Source organism: Aedes albopictus, chromosome 1 (assembly GCF_035046485.1).
Source record: "Aedes albopictus strain Foshan chromosome 1, AalbF5, whole genome shotgun sequence".
Taxonomy (NCBI): domain Eukaryota; kingdom Metazoa; phylum Arthropoda; class Insecta; order Diptera; family Culicidae; genus Aedes; species Aedes albopictus.
This window is the reverse complement of record NC_085136.1, coordinates 315893570-315920683: the sequence shown is the minus strand read 5'-3', so window position 1 is coordinate 315920683 and position 27114 is coordinate 315893570. Positions and strand designations below refer to the sequence as shown.

Here is a 27114-nt window from a genome sequence, read left to right as displayed (position 1 = left end):
GAATGAATATTCTGAAAGAAGGGCTCTACCGATAAGCAACGGGTGGCGATGAGTACAATTTACTCCAGATAATGGGGACGACACATTTCGAACAACAATAATAGCCATGGTAGGTACCTACCTAGAGATGATGAGGCACGATGAATTTTCAGTTGCTTCTTGGAAATTCCCGTTCAGCTCTTTCGCAGCGTTACTCGGTACTGAGTTTCCGATTGAGAAATGGATATATTTGATGAATGGTCGCAATCATATTGAAATGAAACAGTTGGAGAAAGAAATGTACGCTCGACCTACTTTTTTCTCAATATTAATTAATAAAAAGGATGAACTCTACTCGAAATACATGTTTATTCAATATTATTAAGCAATTATAAAACCAGATGCCTCAATTAATTCTTACTCACCCTCCACGGCATCTAATTTCGGGCAAGGCGGTTCACGAAAATTTCTCGGATAAACCATCCCATGTTGGTGGACAGCTCTCTTGGTCAAATAGGCAATAAACGCCTCAATGGTATCCTCGTCCAGCGGAGCTCCTATCCCGGGCAGCATCGGAAGCCTGCAGCTGTATTCTACCATTACGTCTGCACTTCTGGTCAACGATCGCCGGCGCATCAACTCCATACACTTCACGTTCAGTGGATCCGTTTGGGTTGCAACTTCCGGAGCAGGTTCGTCTTCTTGCTCTGGTTCTGCTTCCTCAACAACCTCCACCAGCGTTTGAAGTTCTGGTTCTACTGCCGATGCTCCCTCTTCAGCTTCTTCGTCCTTTGCATCATCGTCGATCACTTCAACGGTTGGATTCGACGGAGTTTGCTCCCCTTGCGCTTCTGGGTCCTTGTGAACCAACCCCAGAATCATGTTCTCAGAAATACGTGCATCCAGTAGGTTGTTATCCACCTCTATGCCACTCGCTTCAAATATCGAAGTTATCTCCCGGCTGCGATTCCGCTTCTGATCTTCGATATTCTCCCCAGCTGCCTTAAAGCTCTCTCCCACAAAGAAGTGGTACAGCTCGTTCAAATCCTTCACCTGCAACTCCTTCTTTTCCGCTTCCACCAGAAACTCACGCAACGTTTCGAAGTCCTGTGGAGCGATTTGAGTCTCTTCATGACTTTTCCTCTCAACAAAGCTAGAAATCGACTTAACCGAAAGTTCGCACTCGCCATCAATGATCGCTTCGTCCACCATGCAGATAATTCGGGACAACACTTCGTTGGCGATGCGAGTCGACGACGAGTAGATGGAGCTCATCCTCGAGCGCACCGAAGCCGGAATCGAATAGCTCGAACGACGTCGACCGAGATCAGCTTTCAAGAACTCCGCCTCATCCTCACTCATATCCGGCTCGGGACTACGATCCAGTTTTTGAGCCCCGTGTAACTCAAAGCTGTCGTTGGAGTACCCTGCCACAGAACCTTCATCCTCCAGAGACGTCTCCTCAATGTAGTTGTACGACCGATCCCGACTGGCAGTTTTCGAGAAAAGGTAAAGCAGTAGCCACGGAGGTCCCATGTCTTTCAACAGCTGCAATCGTTCAGCTTCCATCAACCTCTCAAAATCGTACTCTGGCAAGCTCTCCTTCAAATCTTCCAATCGCTGCGTACGCTCCTTCGCCCGCTCCAACTTCTCCTCCGAAACACTCACCGAGCTCAACTGCTGCTTCAGCTTATCGTCGTGCAATTCTCCCAACAACACAATCACACTCTCGAAGTCCGGTGCCCGACGAAGCACCTCGTACGGATCCGTCTCATCCCCGACAAACTTAAAATCCGAATCCAGCCGGGACGGAACGTCCGACTTTTCCGAGAATCGGTCCTCCGTGAAAAGTCCCCCGTCGCCTTCGGTCATGGTTGTGGCCGATGGAACATCCAGACCCTTCAAACGAAACGAAATGAAAAAAGAAGAAACCCGGTTATGACAACCGTCGACGCCGTCGTCGAATAAAAAGACAAACAATGACCCAAAACTTGCATTAAACTCGATTATTGTCGGTTGGGTGGCACTTACCATGATGCTCTTGTACCGGTCGATGATGGCGTTTTTAAATGAAATTGTTGATAAAACTTTTGGCAGCTCCATCATCGGGCGGATCGGTTCCAGTTGGCCGCCGTCTCTGCACCAGGAAGAGGGGCCGGTGAGTTCCATAGGTTGGGTTGGGCATAATAGGGCAACGAAAAGGAAAATCGAAAGCGCAAAATGAGGAAAATTGTAGTTATTCAACTTGTCTTGTGGGCTTGGCGCGAGAACAGTGGGTATCTATTTGTAGAAGAGGTGGTCAGGAAATATATATCCTGATTTTATACCATACACTTGAACTCCCATTTAGGTAATGGGTTTAGGATCTGCCTTAAAATATTTTTTACCTAAATGGATTCAGTTTTTTACCATCAAGGTCAAGGTTCCAAAGAAATTTGAGAAAAGCGAGTGGCTAGAAAATTTAAAGAGAGGGGGAAACGTGTTCATGCCGGGTTCCCTAGTATTATCCAGAAATTATCAGTGGGAGCTTTCAGAGGCATTTCAAAGCGTTTCAGGTGATTATAGAGGGTTTTGTGGGACTTCTTAGTCTCACAGGTAAGTTAAACCGGGATTTGAAAGGGAGCTACAAAAATGTCACTGAAATCCTTTGTAACATGTCCCCTTGAAACCCACTGACACCCTGATATGGCTCCGAAAACCCCTGAAACCGACTCCCTTGTAACTTTTCTATGATCCTCCGAAACGTTACTGAAATCTCCTAAAGCTAACTGTAACGCCTCTAAAACTGCTTAAAATGCCTCCCGAAAACCTCCTGGAACCCTCCTTGGATCCCCTGTCACGCACCTGAGACTCTCTGAAATCTCCGTAAACCGAAAAAAAACTACCTGAAACCCTGTAACGCACATGTGAATTTCCGCAAACCCCAAAAACGCCACTGAAGTCTCCTGTAATACCTCTGAAACCCACTGAAATCCTCGGAAAGTTCCTGAAAAAACTCTAAAAGCCCTTGGAAACCTTATCAGTAACGCCTTGGGAACCCGCTGCAAATTATCCGAATCCTTAGGAAATGCCCCCTGAAACCCCCTATAGTGCACCTTAGATCCTTCGAAAGCCCCTATAACGCCCTGAAGCACCATGTAACGCCTCTGAAACTTTGCTGAAAGTTCTAGGAAATTCACTAAAATGGCGCCCCAAGCTCTCCGAAACCTTGTCAAACCTTCTGCAACGGACCCGAGACCCTCCGAATACTCCCGATTAAGTTTCTGAAACAACCGATAATACTCCAAAACTCCCTGAAATGTCTCCGGAAACCCCATGTAACGCACCTGAAACTTTAAGAAACCTCCTAGAATGCCCTAAAGCCTTCTGTTACGCCCCTGAACTCACTGATAAATCTCCGAAGCTCCCTGAAATGCCTTTAAAAACCACCTGAAGCCCTAACAGACCCTCTTTAACGCACTTGAGACCCTCCGAACCTCACTGAAACCGCCTCTGAAACAACCAGTAAATCACTGAAATGCCTCTAGAAACCCCCTGTAACGCATCTGAGACCCTTCGAAACCCTCTAAAACGCCCTGAAGCCTGCTTCAACACCTCTGAACTAGCTGAAAATCCTTCGAAACATCCTGAAACCGTATCAAACCTTAGTAGGTTAAAGCGCCGGACTAGCGATACGGAATCGTGGGTTCGAATCCCACCAAAACAAGTGGTAATTTTTTGACAAATGTATCTCTCAATTTGTCAATTGAACATGCACTGTGTCTTCGAAAAAAGTTTGAGCTTTTTCGTCTTTTTTCGGGGCACTTCGAAATATTGCCACTTTGATGTTGTTATGAGCATTTTTTTTTTCGTTTTTATCTGAAAGAACATTGTGTTCCTAATGTTGCGGTATTTGTTCCTATTGTTGCGGTATCCCATTGAAATCATATGGGATACCGCAACATTAGGAACACTACCGCAACAATAGCAGCACAGCAGCAAACACATTAAGGAAAATATATTTTGTACAGTCGACTCTCCACATGTCGATGTTCTACATCTCGATATCTCTCCCTATCTCGATGGTTTGGTCGGTCCCTTCAATCTGCATACATTTTACCTTTCTACATGTCGATATCTCCTAATCTCGATATCTCTCTATCTCGATGCGATCACGATCGTTTTTGTTCTAGATTTTCTCTCCATATGTCGATGTGTCCGTTTTTACAGGTTGCTAGATCTCCTTTTTAGGTGCAAAACATTCTGGGAAGACGAAGTGACATCTGTTTGTTGACGGTTTTTCCTAGTTACGGACGATTTTTCAATCTAGTGTGCATAACAAATTGGTTCGTGAATTCGATCTCTCCCTATCTCGATGGTCCCTTCAATATCGAGATGTAGAGAGTCAACTGTTAAAATGTTTTTGGGCAAATCTTAAGCAAACAAACGGTGCAATATCATAACTTAAGCACCAAACATCTATTAGAAATACCTTTTGGTAACATTTCAGTCGAAAAATTGCTCAATTGCCATTGCCGCAACATTAGGTACTACCACAACGATGGGAACAATTACCCTATTTATCAAGGAATTTGACCAGAAATTTCTTTAGCTCCTGGACGAGAAGGTGCAAGTGGGAGACTCGACGATGACGCTCTAGTGTAAAATACTTGGACGAGAGGAGCTTGATACAGCCCTCAAGCAGCAGTATGGGATTGAGGTACCAAGCACATCAAACCGCCTGTGAAAAGGCCCGACAGGCACGCAGATCGCCACGGTTAAGCTCCCAGTAGGGGATGTTTGCAGGGCGGCGGCAGTTGGGAAGGCCAGAGTTGGCTGGTCAGAGTGCTCGTTTATGAGCCGCCAGGAGTGCTTCAAGTGCTTCGAGCAAGACCCGAGTAGTGGGCATGTAAAGGATAGCAACAAATTTTGCAGGAATTGTGGAGAAGAGAGCCAAATCGCCAAAGAGTGCAATGCCTCAAAATGCCTGATTTGCACGGAAAACACGGCTGAACTTGAACCGCGTACAGCGATTTGTCCACGCACAACTAGAGCTACGTAATAACGAATATCTATGGGATGTTCTACAGCAATTGCTATGCTTGACCGGTGGAATGAAGTCCTATGGTATTCGATGAATGCTTCAACGACTACTGGGCGATGGAATGTAGTTGCCACAAGGCCAAAAGTACATACAGTAGGAATGGCACAAAGTCCATCTTCGGCACGATGGCGGAAACGTACATCCGACTAAAGAGTGAAGCCAGGCGAATCGGATTAGTCATTAATGTGTTGAAGACAAAGTACATGATGGCAAAGGGCTCCAGAGAGGAATCACCGCGCCCGCCACCCCGAATTCATATCGACGGTGATGAAATCGAGGCGGTTGAAGAATGCGTGTACTTGGGCTCACTGGTGACCGCCGACAACGACACCAGCAGAGAAATTCAGAGGCGCATTGTGGCAGGAAATCGTGCTAACTTTGGACTCCGCAAAACTCTACGATCGAATAAAGTTCATCGTAACACGAAGTTAACTATCTACAAAACTCTGATTAGACCGGTCGTCCTCTATGGGCACGAAACATGGACGCTACGTGCAGAGGACCAACGCGCCCTTGGAGTTTTCGAACGGAAGGTGTTGCGTACCATCTATGGCGAAGTGCAGATGGATGACGGAACTTGGAGAAGGCGAAGGAACCACGAGCTGCATCAGCTGCTGAGAGAACCAACCATCGTTCATACCGCGAAAATCGGGAGGCTACGATGGGCGGGTCACGTCATCAGGATGTCGGATAGCAACCCGACTAAAATGGTTCTCGAGAGTCATCCGACCGGTACAAGAAGACGTGGAGCGCAGCGAGCTAGGTGGGTCGACCAAGTGGAGGACGATCTGCGGACCCTACGCAGAGTGCAGCCTTAGCCTGATTGATAAGGTAAGTAAGTCGACGTGCTCCTTAAAGCCTTGAAGTTGAGCCGATCATTAACTATCACCTTCCATTTTTCCTTAAACGACTTCTGGGCATTCTCAATGACTACCCGAATCGCATCCACCGTCGATTTTCCCTTACGGAATCCGAACTGCATCGCTGACAGCTCTCACTTTCGGCATATCCTGTCAACCTGTTGAGGATGATCTACTCTAACAGTTTTCCTAGGGTATCCAGCAGGGAGATAGGTCTATACGATCCTGGGTCCCCCGGCGGCTTTCCTGGTTTCGGTAGCAGCACCAACTTTTGCACCTTCCATCCGTCTGGGAAGGACCCTTCATCCAGGCATTTTCGGAGCACCATCATGATCATGTCCGGAAACGCCAATATCGCCGTTCTAACTGCTACGTTCGGGATCCCATCCGATCCGGGAGCTTTCCTGATCTTGAGCCCCTTCGCAATTACCAGCAGCTCTGCAATGGATATTCGAGCACCTTCGATAGGTTCTTCTTCATTCTCTGCATATGGTGTAGGCGGCCAAAACGTTGGGTCATGGTGCGGAAAAAGACCTTCCACGATCCTCCTTAGATTGTCCGGGCACATTTCCACCGGTATTGCTGGACCTTTGAGCTTCGCTACCACGATTCGGTACGCGTTACTTCAGAGGTTGGTGTCGGCTTCTCGACACAACTCTTTGCAGCAGTTCGACATACTCGGCCTTATTTCGCGTTTAAGAGCGGCTCGTGCTCCCCGAGGCTCGCCTGCCAATGCTGTAAAGGATTACCTGGTGATCGCGGTGGGAGTACTCCTCACTGACTCTCCAGTTCATGTCTTCCGTTAGCAACGGACTACAGAACGTAACACCGATGATGGATTCATGGCCGTCTCTGCGGAATGTGCTGGCCAGACCATCGTTGCAAAGCGTCACATCCAGCTTCGCTAGGGCTTCCAGTAGGCTGTACCCCTTTGCATTGGTGAGCCTACTACCCCATTCCACGGCCCAGGCGTTGAAATCTCCTCCGATGACTACCGGCTTCCGCCCGACCAGCGTGTCCGTGAGTGCATCCAACATCCTGTTGTACTCTTCATCCGACCACCTTGGAGGTGCATAGCAACTGCAAACGAAGACTCCATTGATTTTGGCAACCACTAAGCCTTTGTATGAACACTCGATCACTTCTTGAATGGGGAATCTACCCCTCACCTGTATGGCCGCTACCTGGGATCTGTCCGTTACCCAATTGCCGTTCTCAGGGGCACCCGATACGGCTCTGCGATGATTGCAATATCGCACTTAGTCTCTGTTGCCGACTGCCACAACAGTTGCTGTGCGACGTCGCAATGATTGAGGTTGATTTGGGTTATCTCTATCATTGTTGACCTGCCATCGCCTTTTTATAGGCCGGGCACTTAAAGCCTCCCGTCCTATGGTCGTTTCCGTCCTCCGGGTTACACAGCATGCACTTGGGTTGGCTCGTGCAGTCCCGAGCAACGTGGCCTTTTCCACCGCAACTCCAGCATCGTCCAGACCTGTCAAGGCTCTTGCAATTTATCGCCTGGTGACCATACTGCAATCATTTGAAGCATCGCTCCATTTGTTTGGTGGCTCAAGGAGCCAATCGCAGTGAGCACATCGACCATCCAACTTTGACCTTCCCAGTTGCCAGCTTGTTGGCAGTATCCACCGGCAATCGGATTGCCGCCGTCTGGGTACCTCCGTACAACTTCCTCATCCGAATCACCATTGGTCCTTCGACGTTGCACTGCTCAGTCAATACGCGTTTCAGATCACCATCTGTCGTGACCTCGTCCAGATCCTTGACTTCAACCACCGCCTCCTGTGATAAGGCTCTCACATTGTCCTCGTTCTCCAGGGATTTGGCAACGAGCTCCATGAACTCCGAGCTCTTAATCGCCGGATCCTTCTTGAGCTCGAACGTTTCGCCCAACACCTTCAACTCCGGGTCCTCCTGCAGTTTCCTAAGCAGAGCAGCGTACGTCGTCTTGTCGGTTCGGTGTAAGCACTCGCTGATTCAGGAATGCTAGCTCCCGTTGGCTTCCTTGAGGCTCGCTCCGTATCGCGCTACTACTCGTTCTCGCAGCAGTTTCCAGCGGCGTCACTGGTGATCGCTGCATCATTCCACTTCTTCTGAACGCGTCCGCGTTCTCTCCAACTACTTCGGTATAATTTGATGTCTCCATTCTATTGGGTCCCCCCTCCGAGCCGCTATCTCCACCTGCTGTACGTAGTCGCTTTCGTGATCTCTTGGTTGTCTATGAATCAGGGAGGCCAAGCGAGGGTTGAACACGTACCTTCATGGGGTCCGTGTCCAGAGCCAGATCAGCGTAAGTCAGGAATGTTACGGGGAGCAGAACAGCACGAATGTCAGCCCATGGTCGCCATCCAATCTATAATCCGTAGGCCGTTGTTGTTAGCTGGAGGTTTGAGTGTTCGACATCTAGTTGTTGTTAGCGTTTACCAGTATGCCATAATCAGGATCTTACTGGCATCGATCCTGATGCCAGTTGGCAATCCGGGTGTTAGGTTAAGGCACTTTGGAAGCGGTACCAGGTCGCTTGTACGGAGTTGCTTGCAGATGTGTGGCTTTTTACAGGGAAAGAACAGAGCCAACTGTTGGAACCCCGCCACATTCTAGGCATACTCTGCTTTAGCTGTCTGGAAACAAGAAGCTCGGTCACTCCCCGAAGAAAGAGCCAAAGGTTATCCACACGGGTGTGTGAACGGTTTTCGCTTAGAAAATATCCCAAACTTTCACCCAACTCGCAGAAGGGGAGGTCAAGCCCTTGGACTCCTGTCTGTCTGTCTGTCTGTCTGTCTGTCTGTCTGTCTGTCTGTCTGTCTGTCTGTCTGTCTGTCTGTCTGTCTGTCTGTCTGTCTGTCTGTCTGTCTGTCTGTCTGTCTGTCTGTCTGTCTGTCTGTCTGTCTGTCTGTCTGTCTGTCTGTCTGTCTGTCTGTCTGTCTGTCTGTCTGTCTGTCTGTCTGTCTGTCTGTCTGTCTGTCTGTCTGTCTGTCTGTCTGTCTGTCTGTCTGTCTGTCTGTCTGTCTGTCTGTCTGTCTGTCTGTCTGTCTGTCTGTCTGTCTGTCTGTCTGTCTGTCTGTCTGTCTGTCTGTCTGTCTGTCTGTCTGTCTGTCTGTCTGTCTGTCTGTCTGTCTGTCTGTCTGTCTGTCTGTCTGTCTGTCTGTCTGTCTGTCTGTCTGTCTGTCTGTCTGTCTGTCTGACAGACAGACAGACAGACAGACAGACAGACAGACAGACAGACAGACAGACAGACAGACAGACAGACAGACAGACAGACAGACAGACAGACAGACAGACAGACAGACAGACAGACAGACAGACAGACAGACAGACAGACAGACAGACAGACAGACAGACAGACAGACAGACAGACAGACAGACAGACAGACAGACAGACAGACAGACAGACAGACAGACAGACAGACAGACAGACAGACAGACAGACAGACAGACAGACAGACAGACAGACAGACAGACAGACAGACAGACAGACAGACAGACAGACAGACAGACAGACAGACAGACAGACAGACAGACAGACAGACAGACAGACAGACAGACAGACAGACAGACAGACAGACAGACAGACAGACAGACAGACAGACAGACAGACAGACAGACAGACAGACAGACAGACAGACAGACAGACAGACAGACAGACAGACAGACAGACAGACAGACAGACAGACAGACAGACAGACAGACAGACAGACAGACAGACAGACAGACAGACAGACAGACAGACAGACAGACAGACAGACAGACAGACAGACAGACAGACAGACAGACAGACAGACAGACAGACAGACAGACAGACAGACAGACAGACAGACAGACAGACAGACAGACAGACAGACAGACAGACAGACAGACAGACAGACAGACAGACAGACAGACAGACAGACAGACAGACAGACAGACAGACAGACAGACAGACAGACAGACAGACAGACAGACAGACAGACAGACAGACAGACAGACAGACAGACAGACAGACAGACAGACAGACAGACAGACAGACAGACAGACAGACAGACAGACAGACAGACAGACAGACAGACAGACAGACAGACAGACAGACAGACAGACAGACAGACAGACAGACAGACAGACAGACAGACAGACAGACAGACAGACAGACAGACAGACAGACAGACAGACAGACAGACAGACAGACAGACAGACAGACAGACAGACAGACAGACAGACAGACAGACAGACAGACAGACAGACAGACAGACAGACAGACAGACAGACAGACAGACAGACAGACAGACAGACAGACAGACAGACAGACAGACAGACAGACAGACAGACAGACAGACAGACAGACAGACAGACAGACAGACAGACAGACAGACAGACAGACAGACAGACAGACAGACAGACAGACAGACAGACAGACAGACAGACAGACAGACAGACAGACAGACAGACAGACAGACAGACAGACAGACAGACAGACAGACAGACAGACAGACAGACAGACAGACAGACAGACAGACAGACAGACAGACAGACAGACAGACAGACAGACAGACAGACAGACAGACAGACAGACAGACAGACAGACAGACAGACAGACAGACAGACAGACAGACAGACAGACAGACAGACAGACAGACAGACAGACAGACAGACAGACAGACAGACAGACAGACAGACAGACAGACAGACAGACAGACAGACAGACAGACAGACAGACAGACAGACAGACAGACAGACAGACAGACAGACAGACAGACAGACAGACAGACAGACAGACAGACAGACAGACAGACAGACAGACAGACAGACAGACAGACAGACAGACAGACAGACAGACAGACAGACAGACAGACAGACAGACAGACAGACAGACAGACAGACAGACAGACAGACAGACAGACAGACAGACAGACAGACAGACAGACAGACAGACAGACAGACAGACAGACAGACAGACAGACAGACAGACAGACAGACAGACAGACAGACAGACAGACAGACAGACAGACAGACAGACAGACAGACAGACAGACAGACAGACAGACAGACAGACAGACAGACAGACAGACAGACAGACAGACAGACAGACAGACAGACAGACAGACAGACAGACAGACAGACAGACAGACAGACAGACAGACAGACAGACAGACAGACAGACAGACAGACAGACAGACAGACAGACAGACAGACAGACAGACAGACAGACAGACAGACAGACAGACAGACAGACAGACAGACAGACAGACAGACAGACAGACAGACAGACAGACAGACAGACAGACAGACAGACAGACAGACAGACAGACAGACAGACAGACAGACAGACAGACAGACAGACAGACAGACAGACAGACAGACAGACAGACAGACAGACAGACAGACAGACAGACAGACAGACAGACAGACAGACAGACAGACAGACAGACAGACAGACAGACAGACAGACAGACAGACAGACAGACAGACAGACAGACAGACAGACAGACAGACAGACAGACAGACAGACAGACAGACAGACAGACAGACAGACAGACAGACAGACAGACAGACAGACAGACAGACAGACAGACAGACAGACAGACAGACAGACAGACAGACAGACAGACAGACAGACAGACAGACAGACAGACAGACAGACAGACAGACAGACAGACAGACAGACAGACAGACAGACAGACAGACAGACAGACAGACAGACAGACAGACAGACAGACAGACAGACAGACAGACAGACAGACAGACAGACAGACAGACAGACAGACAGACAGACAGACAGACAGACAGACAGACAGACAGACAGACAGACAGACAGACAGACAGACAGACAGACAGACAGACAGACAGACAGACAGACAGACAGACAGACAGACAGACAGACAGACAGACAGACAGACAGACAGACAGACAGACAGACAGACAGACAGACAGACAGACAGACAGACAGACAGACAGACAGACAGACAGACAGACAGACAGACAGACAGACAGACAGACAGACAGACAGACAGACAGACAGACAGACAGACAGACAGACAGACAGACAGACAGACAGACAGACAGACAGACAGACAGACAGACAGACAGACAGACAGACAGACAGACAGACAGACAGACAGACAGACAGACAGACAGACAGACAGACAGACAGACAGACAGACAGACAGACAGACAGACAGACAGACAGACAGACAGACAGACAGACAGACAGACAGACAGACAGACAGACAGACAGACAGACAGACAGACAGACAGACAGACAGACAGACAGACAGACAGACAGACAGACAGACAGACAGACAGACAGACAGACAGACAGACAGACAGACAGACAGACAGACAGACAGACAGACAGACAGACAGACAGACAGACAGACAGACAGACAGACAGACAGACAGACGAAGTTTCTCTGAGAATTCAACACTTTTATTGAAAAGTGACATATTAAACTGTTCAGATTCCTTGCTGTGATCAAAAAGTTATAAATAACAAAATAAAACTGGCTTTGGGCATCTTTTGGTCATCATATCCTCACAGTACACACTAAAACACAAGCCAACTATCCAACACACCCATGTATCATCCCAAGCACTTCGCACCTTTCCAACAGGACAACAGAAAACAAACTTTCCATGTACCGCCGAGGAGGCATTGGAAACAAACCCGGCATCTAAAACTAGGGAAATCAAACTGCTATTCTACTGGTGATAGGTGTAGCAGCTAGCTGCTCCGTAACTATACTCACAAAACTTTCCGCCCGTCGACGAACGTTTGCACCGAGCCGCAATCGAGCCGGGCCACCGCCAGGAAGCTTTCCTTGAACATCCACAGCGGAATCGGAGCCGGACCACCTTCCGGTTCCTCCGTCAGCAGTTCGCAGATCATTTCGGCCGTCCGGGGTAAGCTCTGGAGAGGGGCGAGCATGGAAAAAGCGAGAAGAAGACATTTAGAGTAGAAGTTTAAATTGCGGTCCGCCGGATGACCAGCCTGAAGCCGCCTTACGTCACTCAACAGCCCGATGAAGACGGCCACAATCTTGAGCCAGTGCAAGTGGGTCCAATCGAGCATCCGCAGCAGCGACAGGATGTTCAATAGATCGTCCTGCGTGAGGAAAGGGAAAGAGAAAAAAAAAAGACGATGAAATGAAATGAATAGGACGATGACGATGGCAAACAATTTGCTGCCGGACGGAGATAAAAGTTTTGCTTTCGACAGACAGCCGCCAGAAGGGGTTGGTTGGCGAGTTCTACGAATCGCATCGACACCTACTTCCGGTAGGCACAGCCCTTGCCACTTTTCCTGGAGAACTCGTTTCTGCACGAAGAAGCCTTTGCCGAGCTGTAAGGGAATGCGGAAAGAAAAATAAAGCGTTAGTTGGAGAAAGAAGTGTGATTCGATTTTATTGAAATGGGGAAGTGGCAAATTGCATTATAACGAATTTAATCCAGTCTTAATAATTACTTGCTTTTCTTGAGAAATGGAATTATTAAAACTTGAACCACGAATACATCAGGGCAAAAAACTTCAAAAAGAATCGGGAAACAAAAGTCCGTTTGCTTGTCATATGATGTACGAATACGAATGGCACAAACACCTTCAATTAGTAACAGTGAAGATCTCATAGAATTAGCCAAGAAATAGGTTAAATTAATGCAAAAAAGAGAGAAAATGCACAAAATAAATCAAGAAGGAAGTTTGCAGAAAAAAAAAATGACAAGAAGAAAGGGCAAAGTCAAAATAGAATAAAACAAATAAAGAAAAAAGCAAGGACTTGCTTTTCCCAAACATTTTGTCAACACATTGCATACACAGCATGCTACAGTCAGTGGAGATATACAAATCAATGTACACCAACAATGAAACAAACAAACTAAAGGATCGAGCCACCCAATCTTACCTAAGAAAACACACTCAAATCAAGCACCCAAGAATAACACAGACGAGCACAGCACGGCCCTTAGATACTTGTACTTTTCCGTGGAAAACTAACGTGTTCCCATGACTCCCACAGAAAAGGGCGGCGACGACGCGATGAGACCAACGAGCGACTAGCTGGTCGGACACGGACCGTAAATAATTACCTGATCGATTAGCACCCGCAGGGCCCCGGTCGACAGACGGCCTCGCTTCAGCTCCGGTTCGTACCGTGGTTTTACCGGTGGCGCCCGTTCCAGGTCCAGGCAGCGGAAGTACGCCGCCGACCAGCGCAATAAATCAAACGGTTGTGTACGTATGACAGCTGAAAGCAGAGAAGGAACGCGCAGGTGAAAGGGATGAAATTTCGTTGCAAGTGGAGAATCTTTCATTGGTGTAGTTAGACTTAAGACTAGTTAAATTTGAAGAGTTTTATTGCAATAATGACCCGTGGCCACCGGGTATATTGAATCATGAAGTAATCTACTTCAGGGACGGTCCTTCTGGGAATCTTCTAAGAGTTTCTTCTAAACTTCTGCCATGATTTTCTATTAAGAATACTCTAAGGTACATGGATACTTACATTTATTTGTTCAACATCACATTTGAGGGGCCCAGAATCAAAGGGGTGTAAGTGACCATTTTGTCGATTTTGAGCTGAGCATATCATAAAATTCTTCAGATTTCAAGCTTTCAGGAACTTTTTTAAGATTGTTTCTACGATGATTGGAAAAATTACAATAAATCAGAGAAAATTGGGTTGATTTTGAAACTCCATACATTTTGTTTGGGAAGAAAAATTGATGAAAAACTTTAAACCTCATTTACTCGAAAGTGGGTTTTTGTCACTTACACCCCTTTGCTTCTAACCCCCTCATTTAAGATAAGAATAAGACATAATCAACAATAATATTGGCGTATTATAATACGCCCTCGGTCACGCCCGATGCTCGCCAAGTCAAGCTTCACCTGATCCGCCCATCGTGCTCTCTGCGCTCCAAGCCTTCTTGTGCCAACCGGATCTGTCGCGAACACTAACTTTGCAGGGTTGTTATCTGGCATTCTTGCAACATGCCCTGCCCATCGTATCCATCCGGCTTTGGCCACCTTCTGGATGCTGGGTTCGCCGTAAAGTGCAGCGAGCTCGTGGTTCATCCTTCTCCGCCACACACCGTTCTCTAGCACACCGCCGAAGATCGTCCTTAGCACGCGTCGCTTAAAAACTCCGTGTGCTTGCAGGTCCTCCACGAGCATGGTCCATGTCTCGTGTCTGTGGAGGACTGTTGTTGTCAGCCCTCAGTAAGGATCCGAAATAGACGAATTTCTTCACCAATTCCTCTTTCGAAGGTATCCCCGTCTATCGTAACACTACTACCCAGACGGATCCGGTCGTGTACGGTTCCGCCTACCAGCATGTACTTTGCTTTTGAGGCATTCACCACCAGTCCGACCTTTGCTGCTTCGCGTTTCAGGCGGGTGTACAGCTATGTCACCATTCCAAATGTTCTTGCAATAATGTCCATGTCGTCCGCAAAACACACAAATTGACCGGATTTTGCGAAAATCGTTCCCCGGCTGTTGAGCCCGGCTCGTCGCATAACACCTTCCAAAGCGATGTTGGAGAGCAGGCATGAGAGTCCATCACCTTGTAGAGGTCCCCGGCGAGATTCGAATGAACTGGATAGTTCACCCGAAACACTTACGCAGTTTTGCACAACGTCCATCGTTGCTTTATTCAGTCTAGCCAGCTTCCCAGGAAAGCAATTTTCGTCCATGATTTTCCATAGCTCTGCGCGGTCGATACTGTCGGATGCCGCTTTGAAGTCGATGAACAGGTGATGCGTTGAGACCTGATATTCAGGGCATTTCTGGAGGGTTTGCCGTGCGGTGAAGATCTGGTCCATTGCCGACCGGCCGTCGATGAAGCCAGCTTGATAACTTCCCACGATCTCATTCGTTTTAGGTGTCAAACAACGGAAGATGATCTGGGATAGCACTTTGTAGGCTGCATTCAAAATAGTGATCGCTCTGAAGTTCTCACATTCCAAATGGTCGCCTTTCTTGTGAATGCATCAGATTAGCTGTTTGGTTTCCCAGATCCTGACTATCAGCCGGTACAGACAGGTGGACAACTTTTCTGGGCCCTTCTTGATGAGTTCAGCTGCGATACCATCCTTACCAGTTGCTTTGTTAGTTGTGAGCTGATTGAATGACATCCTTAACTTCCCTTAGCGTGAGAGTTGATTCATTTCCGTCCTCCGCAGCACTGACGTCGTCGTTTCCTCCGTTGCCGTGGTCTCCCGTGCCTACGTTCTCCAAGTCATTCAGGTGCTGATCGAAGTGCTGCTTCCACCTTTCGATAACCTCACGTCCATCCGTCAAAAGGCCTCCGTCCTTATCCCTTCATATTTGATGCATTGAGCTTCTGGTAGAACTTCCGTGCACGCGCTGCTTTCTTCTCCTCCAATGTCGCTCGCAATGTTCACTCCTCGTCAAACCATTTGTTCCATCGACCCCGTTCCACATACCCGATGGTGCTCTCGGCTGCGTCGTTGATGGCTGCCGTAACCCGTGAGCGGTCGCGTCGTGTACTGGGTACACGCACCATGAAAAATGCACGCTTGAGGTACACAGCGTGAGCGTGGTGTCGCTGCAGGTAGCCACAGACGCGATTGCTCGAGGGTTAACTTTACTTCAGCAGTCCTCTAGAGGGGCTTCATCGAGCTCATCCTCGTCTGGCAAAGCTACCTCGAGATTCGGCCCGTATGCGGCTGCGACATCCGGTTGCTTCAGTCGCTCCAGATAATTCCGAGATTCACTACATAGTGGTCAGAGTTAATATAAGCACCACGAAATTGTCGTGACGTCGTCGATAATGTCGGAGAAGTGCCATCCATCAATCAGAATAAGGTTGATTTGTGATTTCGTCTGCTGTAGTGATCTCTAGGTATAATCAAGGGTGTATTGATAAGGAAGGCTGTGCTAGAGAAGGTGTAGCGTTTGGCCATGTTCTTGGAGGCGTTGAAATTGATCAGTCGTAGACCGTTTTCGTTCAACGGTCTAAATTCTGCCTCCTGGACAACCTTAGCGTTTGGGCCTCTTATGATGATCTTGACATCGTATTTTGAGCAGCTATCGTGCTCGCGTTCGAGCTACGCGAAGAATCCGTCTTTGTCATCATCAGTGCTTCCGAAGTGTGGGCTGTGCACATTTGGTTTTCTACGGTAAGATCGCAGGGCCTAACCCTAGGTTTACTGTCCGGAGGGACCCCCTTCGTTCCTGTCAGCATACGAGCAAAGTTCCCAGCAATGTTGGTAACCCGGTATCCCCTAAGGTTGCTGTGAACACATCCATAGGTTTTAAATGAGAGCTTCCTCTGCCAATGACCAATTCGCATGTCCAAGGAAGGCAAGGAAATTTCCATTGCAAAAAGTTCCTGGATCGTCCGCGAATCGAAATCGTTTTCCACAACTTTGTCAGGTTGTATACCCGTGCGATTACTGCATTGGCTATATCGACCCAGCCAAAGAATGCCCAGTTTGAAGAATGCCCTGTAGCAACATTTTCTAAAAAATAAATTTAAACTACTGTGTCACTGGAATATGGGATGACCAAATTTCAAGATGAGATCGTTAATTTAACATAATTTCTATCAGCTTTCAGCTGCTTTTTACCAAACTTAGCTAAAAATCTGATCGGTGGTTCTTGTTTCGGGCTTCGTTTTGGCTGTTTCAGCTTACTATAGGATCGAGAATTCAAACACTCTTTGCCACGATGAACATTGGATTTCGAAATGGTTCCTTTTTTGGTCATAAACCGCTCAGTGTAAGTTAGAAGGTTTTTTCTTGTGCTCAAATGCCTTCATTATACGCATAACCAAACGAGGATTAAAAGAACCTTTATTTTTGACCAAGTTTTTTGCTAATGTTCAAGCGTGTTCTTCCCAGCGTGCTTCCTGTTTACTGCTTATATGGTTTTCTCACTTACTGCCTTCATATTTTGCTCATTTCCTAAGTGACATTTTAAGTTCTGTACATCACTTGTGCACATTTTTTTGAAGGTGTTCCTCTGAAAATTTATGTATTGTGATACAAACGATTGGAATCGTAAAACCGCTGCACAAATGCTGAGACAATAGGTTGATCAACAGTATGCTGTATTCAAAAAGAATTAGTCACGAGTAATTTTTGAATACCAGTATTTTCTCTCTGCATCCATACTTTCTGGGGCGGTCTTTATGAGTTTGGAGCTGAATCGGTATCTTAACGGGCGTTCTGGAGCAGTAAAAGCTCTGACACGCAAGTTAAATGATTATTGCGTTTCAATCAAAACATTAGAAGCATTTATATTATTTTCAACTCGTGTTCAGTTCAAGTTAATTACTAAATGATAGAACAGCCTATGTTTAAAAGAAGGAAAAATATCAGATGAAAAATCTGCAGCTTCAACATGTGAACATGGTAAACTCAGGAAACGTAAAAAAAAAACAGAAGCAAAAACCACTGATAAAAAAGCAGGTGGTACATGAAAACGCAATGAAATTAGTAAACTTGATAGACGAGCCTGTGTTTGAAAGAAGGAAAAATATCTAAAAAAAGGCATCAGCTAATGAAGAACAGCTACATAATCTAAGGAAAAATTTATTCTGAAACATTCAGCAGTTGGTACAGGAAAACGAAGTTGGGGTCAATATGACAAGCACACTGAACGTGCATTACGCCATCGTGGTGCGAAAAACCTAACATCCTAGAAGGGTTAATAAACTTGTAAGAATAGCCTATGTTTCAAAGAAGGAAAAATACATGAGAAAAAAGACAGCAGCTATAACATTCAAACATAATACAAATACGAAACTTGAAAGAATAGCCTATGTTCAAAAGAAAGCAAAATCATCGATAAAAAAAAATCACAACCATAATGTCCACTGTCAGCACAAAAAACAAACTTGAAAGAACAGCAAGTGTTGAAAAGAAGGAGAAACCTTTGATGGAAAAGCCAGTATGTGCTACACAAAAACGCAATGAAATGATAAAACTTCAAAGAAGAGCCAAGATTAAAAATTGAAACCTCTTATGACCCTGGGAGCTCCTGCTGGCCCTGAAGGAGCCAGCCTAAACCCCAAGCAGCTGGTCTAAGCCGCGGCCGCTTCCGGGGTGGGCACTCAAGGCCTCTTTTGCTCCCAGGTCCCAGGGCGTTAGACGAAGGGAGAGCTTTCGGATGATGGGTAAAAGGGGATAAACTACTTACATTTGCAATTCTATCCTTTATTCGGGCTTTTCATGGTGGGGCGCGGCGGTTGTTAACGGGGAGCGTGATGGAAAGCGGCGGTAGCCGCCACGAAGGAAAACGGTGATGGCCCCGAGGAAAGTAAACGCCGAGGACGGCGGCGTAGCCGCCACGAGGTACTTAGTGGGCCGCCACGAGGATTGTAGTGGGCCGCCGCGATGAACAGCGCAAAGCGGCAGTAGTCGTGGTAACGGCGGCGGTGGCCGCGACGAAGAGTGGCGGTGGCCGCGACGAAGAGCGGCGGTTGCCGTAGAAGACGAAGAGCGGCAGTAGCAGTAGAAAACGGCGGCTGTGGTCATGACAAAATCGGCTTTGGTCGACAAGGCGACGAGGGTTGGCGGTGGCACATGGAGAAAAGCGGCGGGCCGCAGCAACTACCGCTACAAAGGAGGGCAGCGTGGTGGTTATTGGCGGCATTCCGTAGCCACAAGTGCTACGTGTGGGTCGGCGATGGAGCATTCGTTGCGATTGATGAGTGGTTAGGGGGGGGGGGGGGGGCGCTGGGAGTCCGAGCATATTCTAAACCGTCGATGCCGGAGAAGGACTGAGCCAGACTTGATGATCACCCCCAATTCCCCTACGATTCTTTCATCGGGAGAGGCCGCCGGTCGGACGTTCCAGTGGTTCCCCGCACGTTGGGCGGGAGGGGGGGGGGGGTTGACGTTTGATGGTTTAGCGAACTGTTAATACGGCACTAACTCGTCCGGCATTAGTTCGGCAGGACTACACTCGCGAGGATCCCGGCTCCCTTGATACCGAACACCAGGGCCGGGTCTTTTCCACGCGGTCTTCGCCCGATCCCGTCGACGTCCGTATCGCGCGATGACTCGTACTCTACTCCCTGCTCGGTTACCTCGATCGTCGTTTTATTTGCCCCACACTTTCGTCTTTTTTCGGTTTTCCATCGTCTTCGTACTTCCGATCCACCATCGCTGTCGACTTCATTACCGAGCAGAGGATGCTCGTCAGTACCAACCGCACACCACTGGTGCTGCCCATCGGAACGTTCAAATTGAACGTTATCGCGAAAAAAAAAACATTTATCTTCCTTCCCCAAACCATCAGCCAAGCAAAATGTTACCGTTTCGTACGGTAACAAAATAAGGAGAAATCTTCGATGGAAAATCAATACTTCAACAACGACAACTACATTGCGAAACAAGTTACCATAAAAATAAACACCCTTGAATGAAATATTTACTTTTTCATGTTTGATATTATTTAACACGATTAAATTGCTATACGACTTAACATTCATTCGACCAAACACACTTTCAACCAAATAAGCTCAGTAACAAATGAGTTCAGATACCGAAATCTATAATATTTTTTTGCACTTAAATCTCTTTTCGGTTAGTGCCTTTCGACCAGATGTCCATTTGAATAAATGTCATATGCTTCGTCTTCCACAAAATGGGTTTCGACCAAATGTCCATTCGACCAAATGTCCTTTCGACCAAACGTACTTTCAACCAAATGTCATTCGACCAAACGTCATTCGACCAAATGTCATTCGACCAAATGTCCTAAAGCCAGAAGATATCATTTTTATGAGTAAAAGGTTGAAACTATGCTTAGATAAAGCCCGTCAAAGTCCAATACCTTACGATACCGTGGCATTTCATGTTCCTATAAAGGTTTGCTCTCATTTTGATTATTATTGTATTAATTTTAGCTTTAATAATGAGGACTTCAGCCTTTGGCTGGTTCACCTCAGATACCACAAAAAATAGTACAAATCCAAATCGATCGAAGATTGGAAAACGATTTTCAAATTATTGTGACATTGGAAACAGATTTAGATTCGACCCTAATTCATTATTATCACAGCCGAATTTCGCACACGACTTTGCAGCGCCTGTAAGTTAGGCAAGTTCGCTTGAGTTCTTTACAGGGTCGTCACTGCACAACAGTTAAACGCAATAAGTTTGATTTGTGTAAAATGTAGCAGGGATTTTTTTTTTCTTTTTTTATTCAGGGTTTTTCTGCCGTAGGCAGGTTCATACCAGCCAAACTAGGAGGGAAATGAAAATCCAATGGATTTTTAAATTATCATAAAAGTGGAAACATTAATGAGAACTCCAATATTATGAGTTCTTCATCCAAGACGAAAGTAAAACCTTGCGTCCCAGGTTGAACTAGCCTCGGGCTTAAAATCTCCCTATCAGAGATAACAAATAATAAAAATAGTCTAAATATTTTTTTTTGAGGGTATTCTCACCAGACGGAAGTTTCCTCACATTTCATGTTTGTGAATGAAAATTCCTTTAACGCATCTTTATTCGAGCATGAGCATGAGCATGATTGATCGCCCACGGTTGCTCCTCTGTTATTGCAAGGACAACTGCATTTACACAAAGAACCAACAGATGATGCTTGGGATTAGCTTTCTCTTCATTGTGTAAATGCTGCAATCCCAATACTTTTCAATATCAATACCAGCGCCGGCCGCGTCCGAATGCAGGTCAATTGAGGATAGGGAAGGAAGTGATGACATGATTCTCGCTTAGGCCAATAAGGGGCTGTCCATAAACCACGTGGTCATTTTTTTGGGACTTTTCAAACCACCCACCCCCCCCCCCCCCCCCCCGCGTGGTCATTTGCCCTTACAAAAATTTTTATTCGTCAATACAAAATGGTCAATGGCCGGAAACCCCCCCCCTCCCTCATGACCACGTGGTTTATGGACAGCCCCTAACCGAGGAATTCTCTGCGTTACTACGAGAAATCACTAGGAGTTTGGACAGGGAAAATGGAGATGTGTTGAGGATTTCGACGTGGTAAACGAATGTAATGTTTTGATTCGCGATTAATAATGCGCTCGAGAAGAAATACCCTTCTAAACCTTGGACGACGAACGCGATCTATTGTGCCTCAAAACTCACCCTACATAAGTTATTCATTCGCAACTAAGGAGAACACAATGTTAAACACCGACGCATCTGTAGTTTGCGTTTCCGCGCGAGACAATGCTGAACGCGATCGATTCACAAGTAGGGTCAGGGACTATTTGGGCAGGAGCATCTATTTTGGGCACTTGCTGCTATAACTCAGACAATTTCAAACCGATTGACTTGAATTTTTGCACATGGCTAGATACTGTGCGTATCTGATCATGTCTCAAAAATCAAGTCAATCGGTTCAAAATTGACTGAGTTATAGCAGCAAGTGTCCAAAATAGGTGCTCCTGCCCAAATGGTCCCAGACCCTATTAACAAAATAACACGGGATAAATAAATCAGAAAGATCTTACCGCATGGTTCGCCGTCTATCTTTTACCGACCCTCTCTTTTTTCCAGAAATTCATGCAACGTTTATTTGAGTCAAAACATTTATTCATTTGGGCTAAAGTATTACAAATGTCGACACCGAAGATGACGAACCATTCAAATTTTTGTGTACATGCAAAAAATGAAAGAATAATATTTATTACCAACTAAATGTGCATTTGGAACTAGCGCCGACCCATGACGTGACGAACTTTTCAATATGTGTTAGATAAATACACAAAACCCAGTGCAGAATTTTATACATCCTATAGCATTAATTATTTATACATCCTATAGCATTAATTATTGTGAAATGGAACGAGCTCACCAATAAACGTCCTTCGAAGTGTTCAGTGCGTATGTGCTGCAGCATCTTCCACAATCTGGCCTCGAAATCACACTGAACCGCTACAACAACACACGGGTACGACGATGTGCACATTCAAATTGTCGACGACGACGCGGCCGATCCGAATGAAAAAAGCGGCACTTCCACTTTGCCTCCAAAAACACACTTAACCGCCCCGTACGAAGACGAGCACGCACGCAGGACGACGACGCGATGCAACGACGAACCAAGACAGACTTATTCCTTTAACGCATCTTTATTCGAAACAAAACTTTTACTTCAAGTTAGAAAAACAACTCTGTTTCTTACATTATTTCACCATGGTCAACGACTCTACCAAAGTATCCCCGCATTCTGTTCAACTTCAGTCTCAGAGATATCATGCAAAATCAGCTGTTGATGGTGTTTGCTGCTGAAATCTCGGAGGTGGCAGATGCGGAAATTCTGAAGCATGAAGTGATTGATCGGATCAAGAAGGAACAACGAAAACAGAAGCACTTCTTCGATAAATCACGGCGAACTTGTACTCTTGGAAATGAATCCGCAAACTATCGGTTTCAGCAAGAAGTTAAAGCCGAAGTACAAAGGACTGTACCTAGTACAGTCAGGTCTTTTTATATGCGGTTTTCATTTACGCGGCCGCGTAAATGTAAACTCCTTACCAAAAAAAAATCATCGTCTTATTTTTGCATGATTCGTCGAGAAATGGCTGACAACTGATTCTTTTTGAAGAAAAAAATTCTAGCATCTACACAAACTCGGTGGAAATCCCAAAACTGCGGCTAACAGTACAGATAGCCGTTCTGCTTCAGGCAACCAAAACATATTCTTGATTTCGACCGATAACTCCAAGGAAAAATCCTCCAATAAATAAAATGAAACATTTCCTCAGCGGCTCAGATAAAAACTATCTTTCCTACATGGTTTGGCAAAATCAATTTTATGTAATCAGTGGTAGCTTCTCAACATACTATAAGAGATTCAGAGTTTAATTAAATTCCTCTGAAGACTGACAGTGTGACGGATTGACAGTTAAAAGCTATTCGAATAATTTTACCAAAAACTTCCAAGAAACACAAGAAAAATCGTTCCACAAATACGTAAACTTCAGAATTTTATATGAATAATTTGATTTCTAAGCACCTCGAAACATCAGAGAGTTTCAATTTAAATATTGAGTCGACATTGTCGACAACTTGGACTACATATCTTTCTCGTATGAGTTCAATCATTTAAAAACTGGGGGGCGTTTTTCTTTTTCAATTTTATTATTGGTAGTTTTCGAACACTTTGGTCTGATTTTGCCCCCAGGAGATGATTTCGTTCACTTAGGCAATCATTTTTTTTTATTTCTATGAAGCGCACATGAACGTTTTCTCAAATTCTTAAACATTAATCCAAAATTTTAGCACAAATTTCAAAAGCATCAGAACAAGTAAAACACATATCAATATTTTGAAGCTATTTGCCCTTCTAAGCACATCTGTCCCATGTTGTTTTGCATTCTAGCCGTGTTTTTCTCAGTAACAGAGCCATTTGAAGTTAATATGATATTTTTTCCATTTTGCATCACAGATAAACATTCCACGATAACGTTAAGCATCTTTTTCGGACATTGATTTTAGGATAGAACTGAAGTTAGAGCAGTGGGACAGTATGCGTAGAAAAACAACATGGTACAGATATGCTTAGAACGGCAGTTGAGCTAGTGTATCCACTGAAACCTGTAGGATAAACACCAATTGTAATCTGAAAACAATATGCCTAAAGATCAAATTTATCAAAGATATGACAATACTATGTATACACTGTTTATCTTGAGATAAACAGTTAAACAATTAATTGCAAACTTCAAATCATTAAACATTTATTAAATGGTTCATGTAGTTGTAAGGGTTTATAATGCAAATGAAATGAGTTATATAAAAAAGAAATAATGATACAGAATTGCATGAAAAAAAAAATATAGTAAAATTGGCACCCCGAAAATCCTCCTAGCTACGTCAATTGAAAAAGGAAATGTAGGTAAAGGTACGAAAATACGTTGAAAGCAGCAAAACCCTTGCCGCGACAGATTGAAGGTGAGAAAACTGTTCCCCGCACTATGTTCTCGCTTTCCTCGTTACAACACCGCGTGTCCCACCTTACCTTTGGCGTAAACTTTGAGCACGTTGTTAAAGTTTTCCGGTATCACAATCTGCTCCGGGCAGTAGATTTCCGACAGCAGGACCATGTCGACCGGAGTGACCAGGTGACCAGGCGGGCGGGCGGCGGCCAAGGGAAAACTTATTCGACTCCACACGGATCAGAACGTGGTGGTAGTGAGCTAGTACCTAAGCTAGCACAATCTGCACAGTGCTCTGCTGTGCTTGAATTCGTAGGAACTTCTAATTGTACTGGGCTCGATTGGATCGGATTCGATACTGACGTCCCGTCCCGAGCTGTTATCGATACATCGCCGCGCCGGTCCGGTTAGCATGGATTGCTAGGGGTTTGTTTTTCGTGGTGTTGTTTTTTTTGCATTCAACAAGGATGACGATAGGACGGCGAATGCGCGTGGGCGGTTTTGCTACGATACGGTTGCCGTTGGTTACGGATGGTTTGCCGTTGGCGGCGGCAGGTTGTTGACATTAGACCTTGCATTAGACGAAGAATCAATTGCATTTAGTTTTTTTCCGGAAAACAGACTCATTTGATAACTTTATTTGGTCATATCACGTGATAAGTCGAGCTAAATAAGGTTATGTACATATTTAAAATAGTTGTTTATCTACTTCTTCTTCTGCTTGGCTTAACATCCTAACTCAGACCTGAATCACTTGAATATGAAGTGAATCAGACTTGAATCAAATGAATTTGAAGTAAATCAGCCTTGAATGACATAAATATAAAGTAAATCAGACCTGTATCACTTGAATATTAACTGAATCAGACCTGAATTACTTGAATATAAAGTGAAGCAGACCTGAATCACTTGAATATGAGGTGAATCAGACCTGTACCTCTTGAATTTGAAGTGAATCAGACATCAATGACTTGAGTATGAAGTGAATCAGAGCTGAAACACTTGTATATAAAGTGAATCAGACCTGAAGTTCTTCAATATGAAGTGAATCAGACCTGAATGACTTGAGTATGAAGTGAATCAGAGCTGAAACACTTGAATATAAAGTGAATCAGAGCTGAATGACTTGAGTATGAAGTGAATCAGAGCTGAAACACTTGAATATGAAGTGAATCAGACCTGAATCAAATGAATTTGAAGTAAATCAGCCCTGAATGACATGAATATGAAGTGAATCAGACCTGAATCACTTGAATATGAGGTGAATCAGACCTGTACCTCTTGAATTTGAAGTGAATCAGACATTAATGACTTGAGCATGAAGTGAATCAGAGCTGAAACACTTGAATATGAAGTGAATCAGACCTGAAGCTCTTCAACATGAAGTGAATCAGACCTAAATGACTTGAGTATGAAGTGAATCAGAGCTGAAACACTTGAATATGAAGTGAATCAGACCTGAATTACTTGAATTTGAAGTGAATCAGACATTAATATCTTTAGTATGAAGTGAATCAGAGCTAAAACACTTGAATATGAAGTGAATCAGACCTAAATCAAATGAATTTGAAGTAAATCAGCCCTGAATGACATAAATATGAAGTGAATCAGACCTGAATCACTTGAATAAGATGTGAATCAGACCTGAACGTCTTGAATTTGAAGTGAATCAGACATTATTGACTTGAGTATGAAGTGAATCAAAGCTGAAACACTTGAAAATGAAGTGAATCAGAACTGAAGCTCTTCAATATGAAGTGAATCAAACCTGAATGACTTGAGAATGAAATAATTCAGAGCTGAAACACTTGAATATGAAGTGAATCAAATGAATTCGAAGTGAATCAGCCCTGAATGACATGAATATGAAGAGAATCAGACCTAAATCACTTGAATATGAAGTGAATCAGACCTGAACCTCTTGAATTTGAAGTGAATCAGACATTAATTACTTGAGTATGAAGTGAATCAGAGCTGAAACACTTGAATATGAAGTGAATCAGACCTGAACCTCTTGAATATGAAGTGAATCTGACATGAATAACTTGAGTATGAAGTGAATCAGAGCTGAAACACTTGAGTATTAAGTGAATCAGAACTTAAACACTTGAATATGAAGTGAATCAAATGAATTTGAAGCACATCAGCCCTGAATAGCATGAATATGAAGTGAATCAGACCTGAATCACTTGAATATAAAGTGAATCAGACCTGAACCTCTCGAATTTGAAGTGAATCAGACATTAATGACATAAATATGAAGTGAATCAGACCTGAATTTCTTAAATAAGCGAATCAGACCTTAATCACTTGA

General features: G+C 45.4%; 1 protein-coding gene across 1 annotated transcript; it reads right to left on the bottom strand.

The window, feature by feature from the left end:
* Positions 1-329: 329 nt before the first annotated feature.
* LOC109400219 (uncharacterized) lies at positions 330-25281 on the bottom strand. The gene is made up of 7 exons (XM_062850303.1): positions 24884-25281; positions 13999-14156; positions 13187-13255; positions 12920-13018; positions 12663-12823; positions 2011-2116; positions 330-1878 (listed from the first exon to the last, which is right to left on the bottom strand). The coding sequence occupies exons 1-7, from the start codon at positions 24966-24968 to the stop codon at positions 397-399; spliced, it is 2160 nt and encodes a 719-aa protein (XP_062706287.1). The 5' UTR covers positions 24969-25281; the 3' UTR covers positions 330-396.
* Between the last annotated feature and the right edge of the window lie 1833 nt (positions 25282-27114).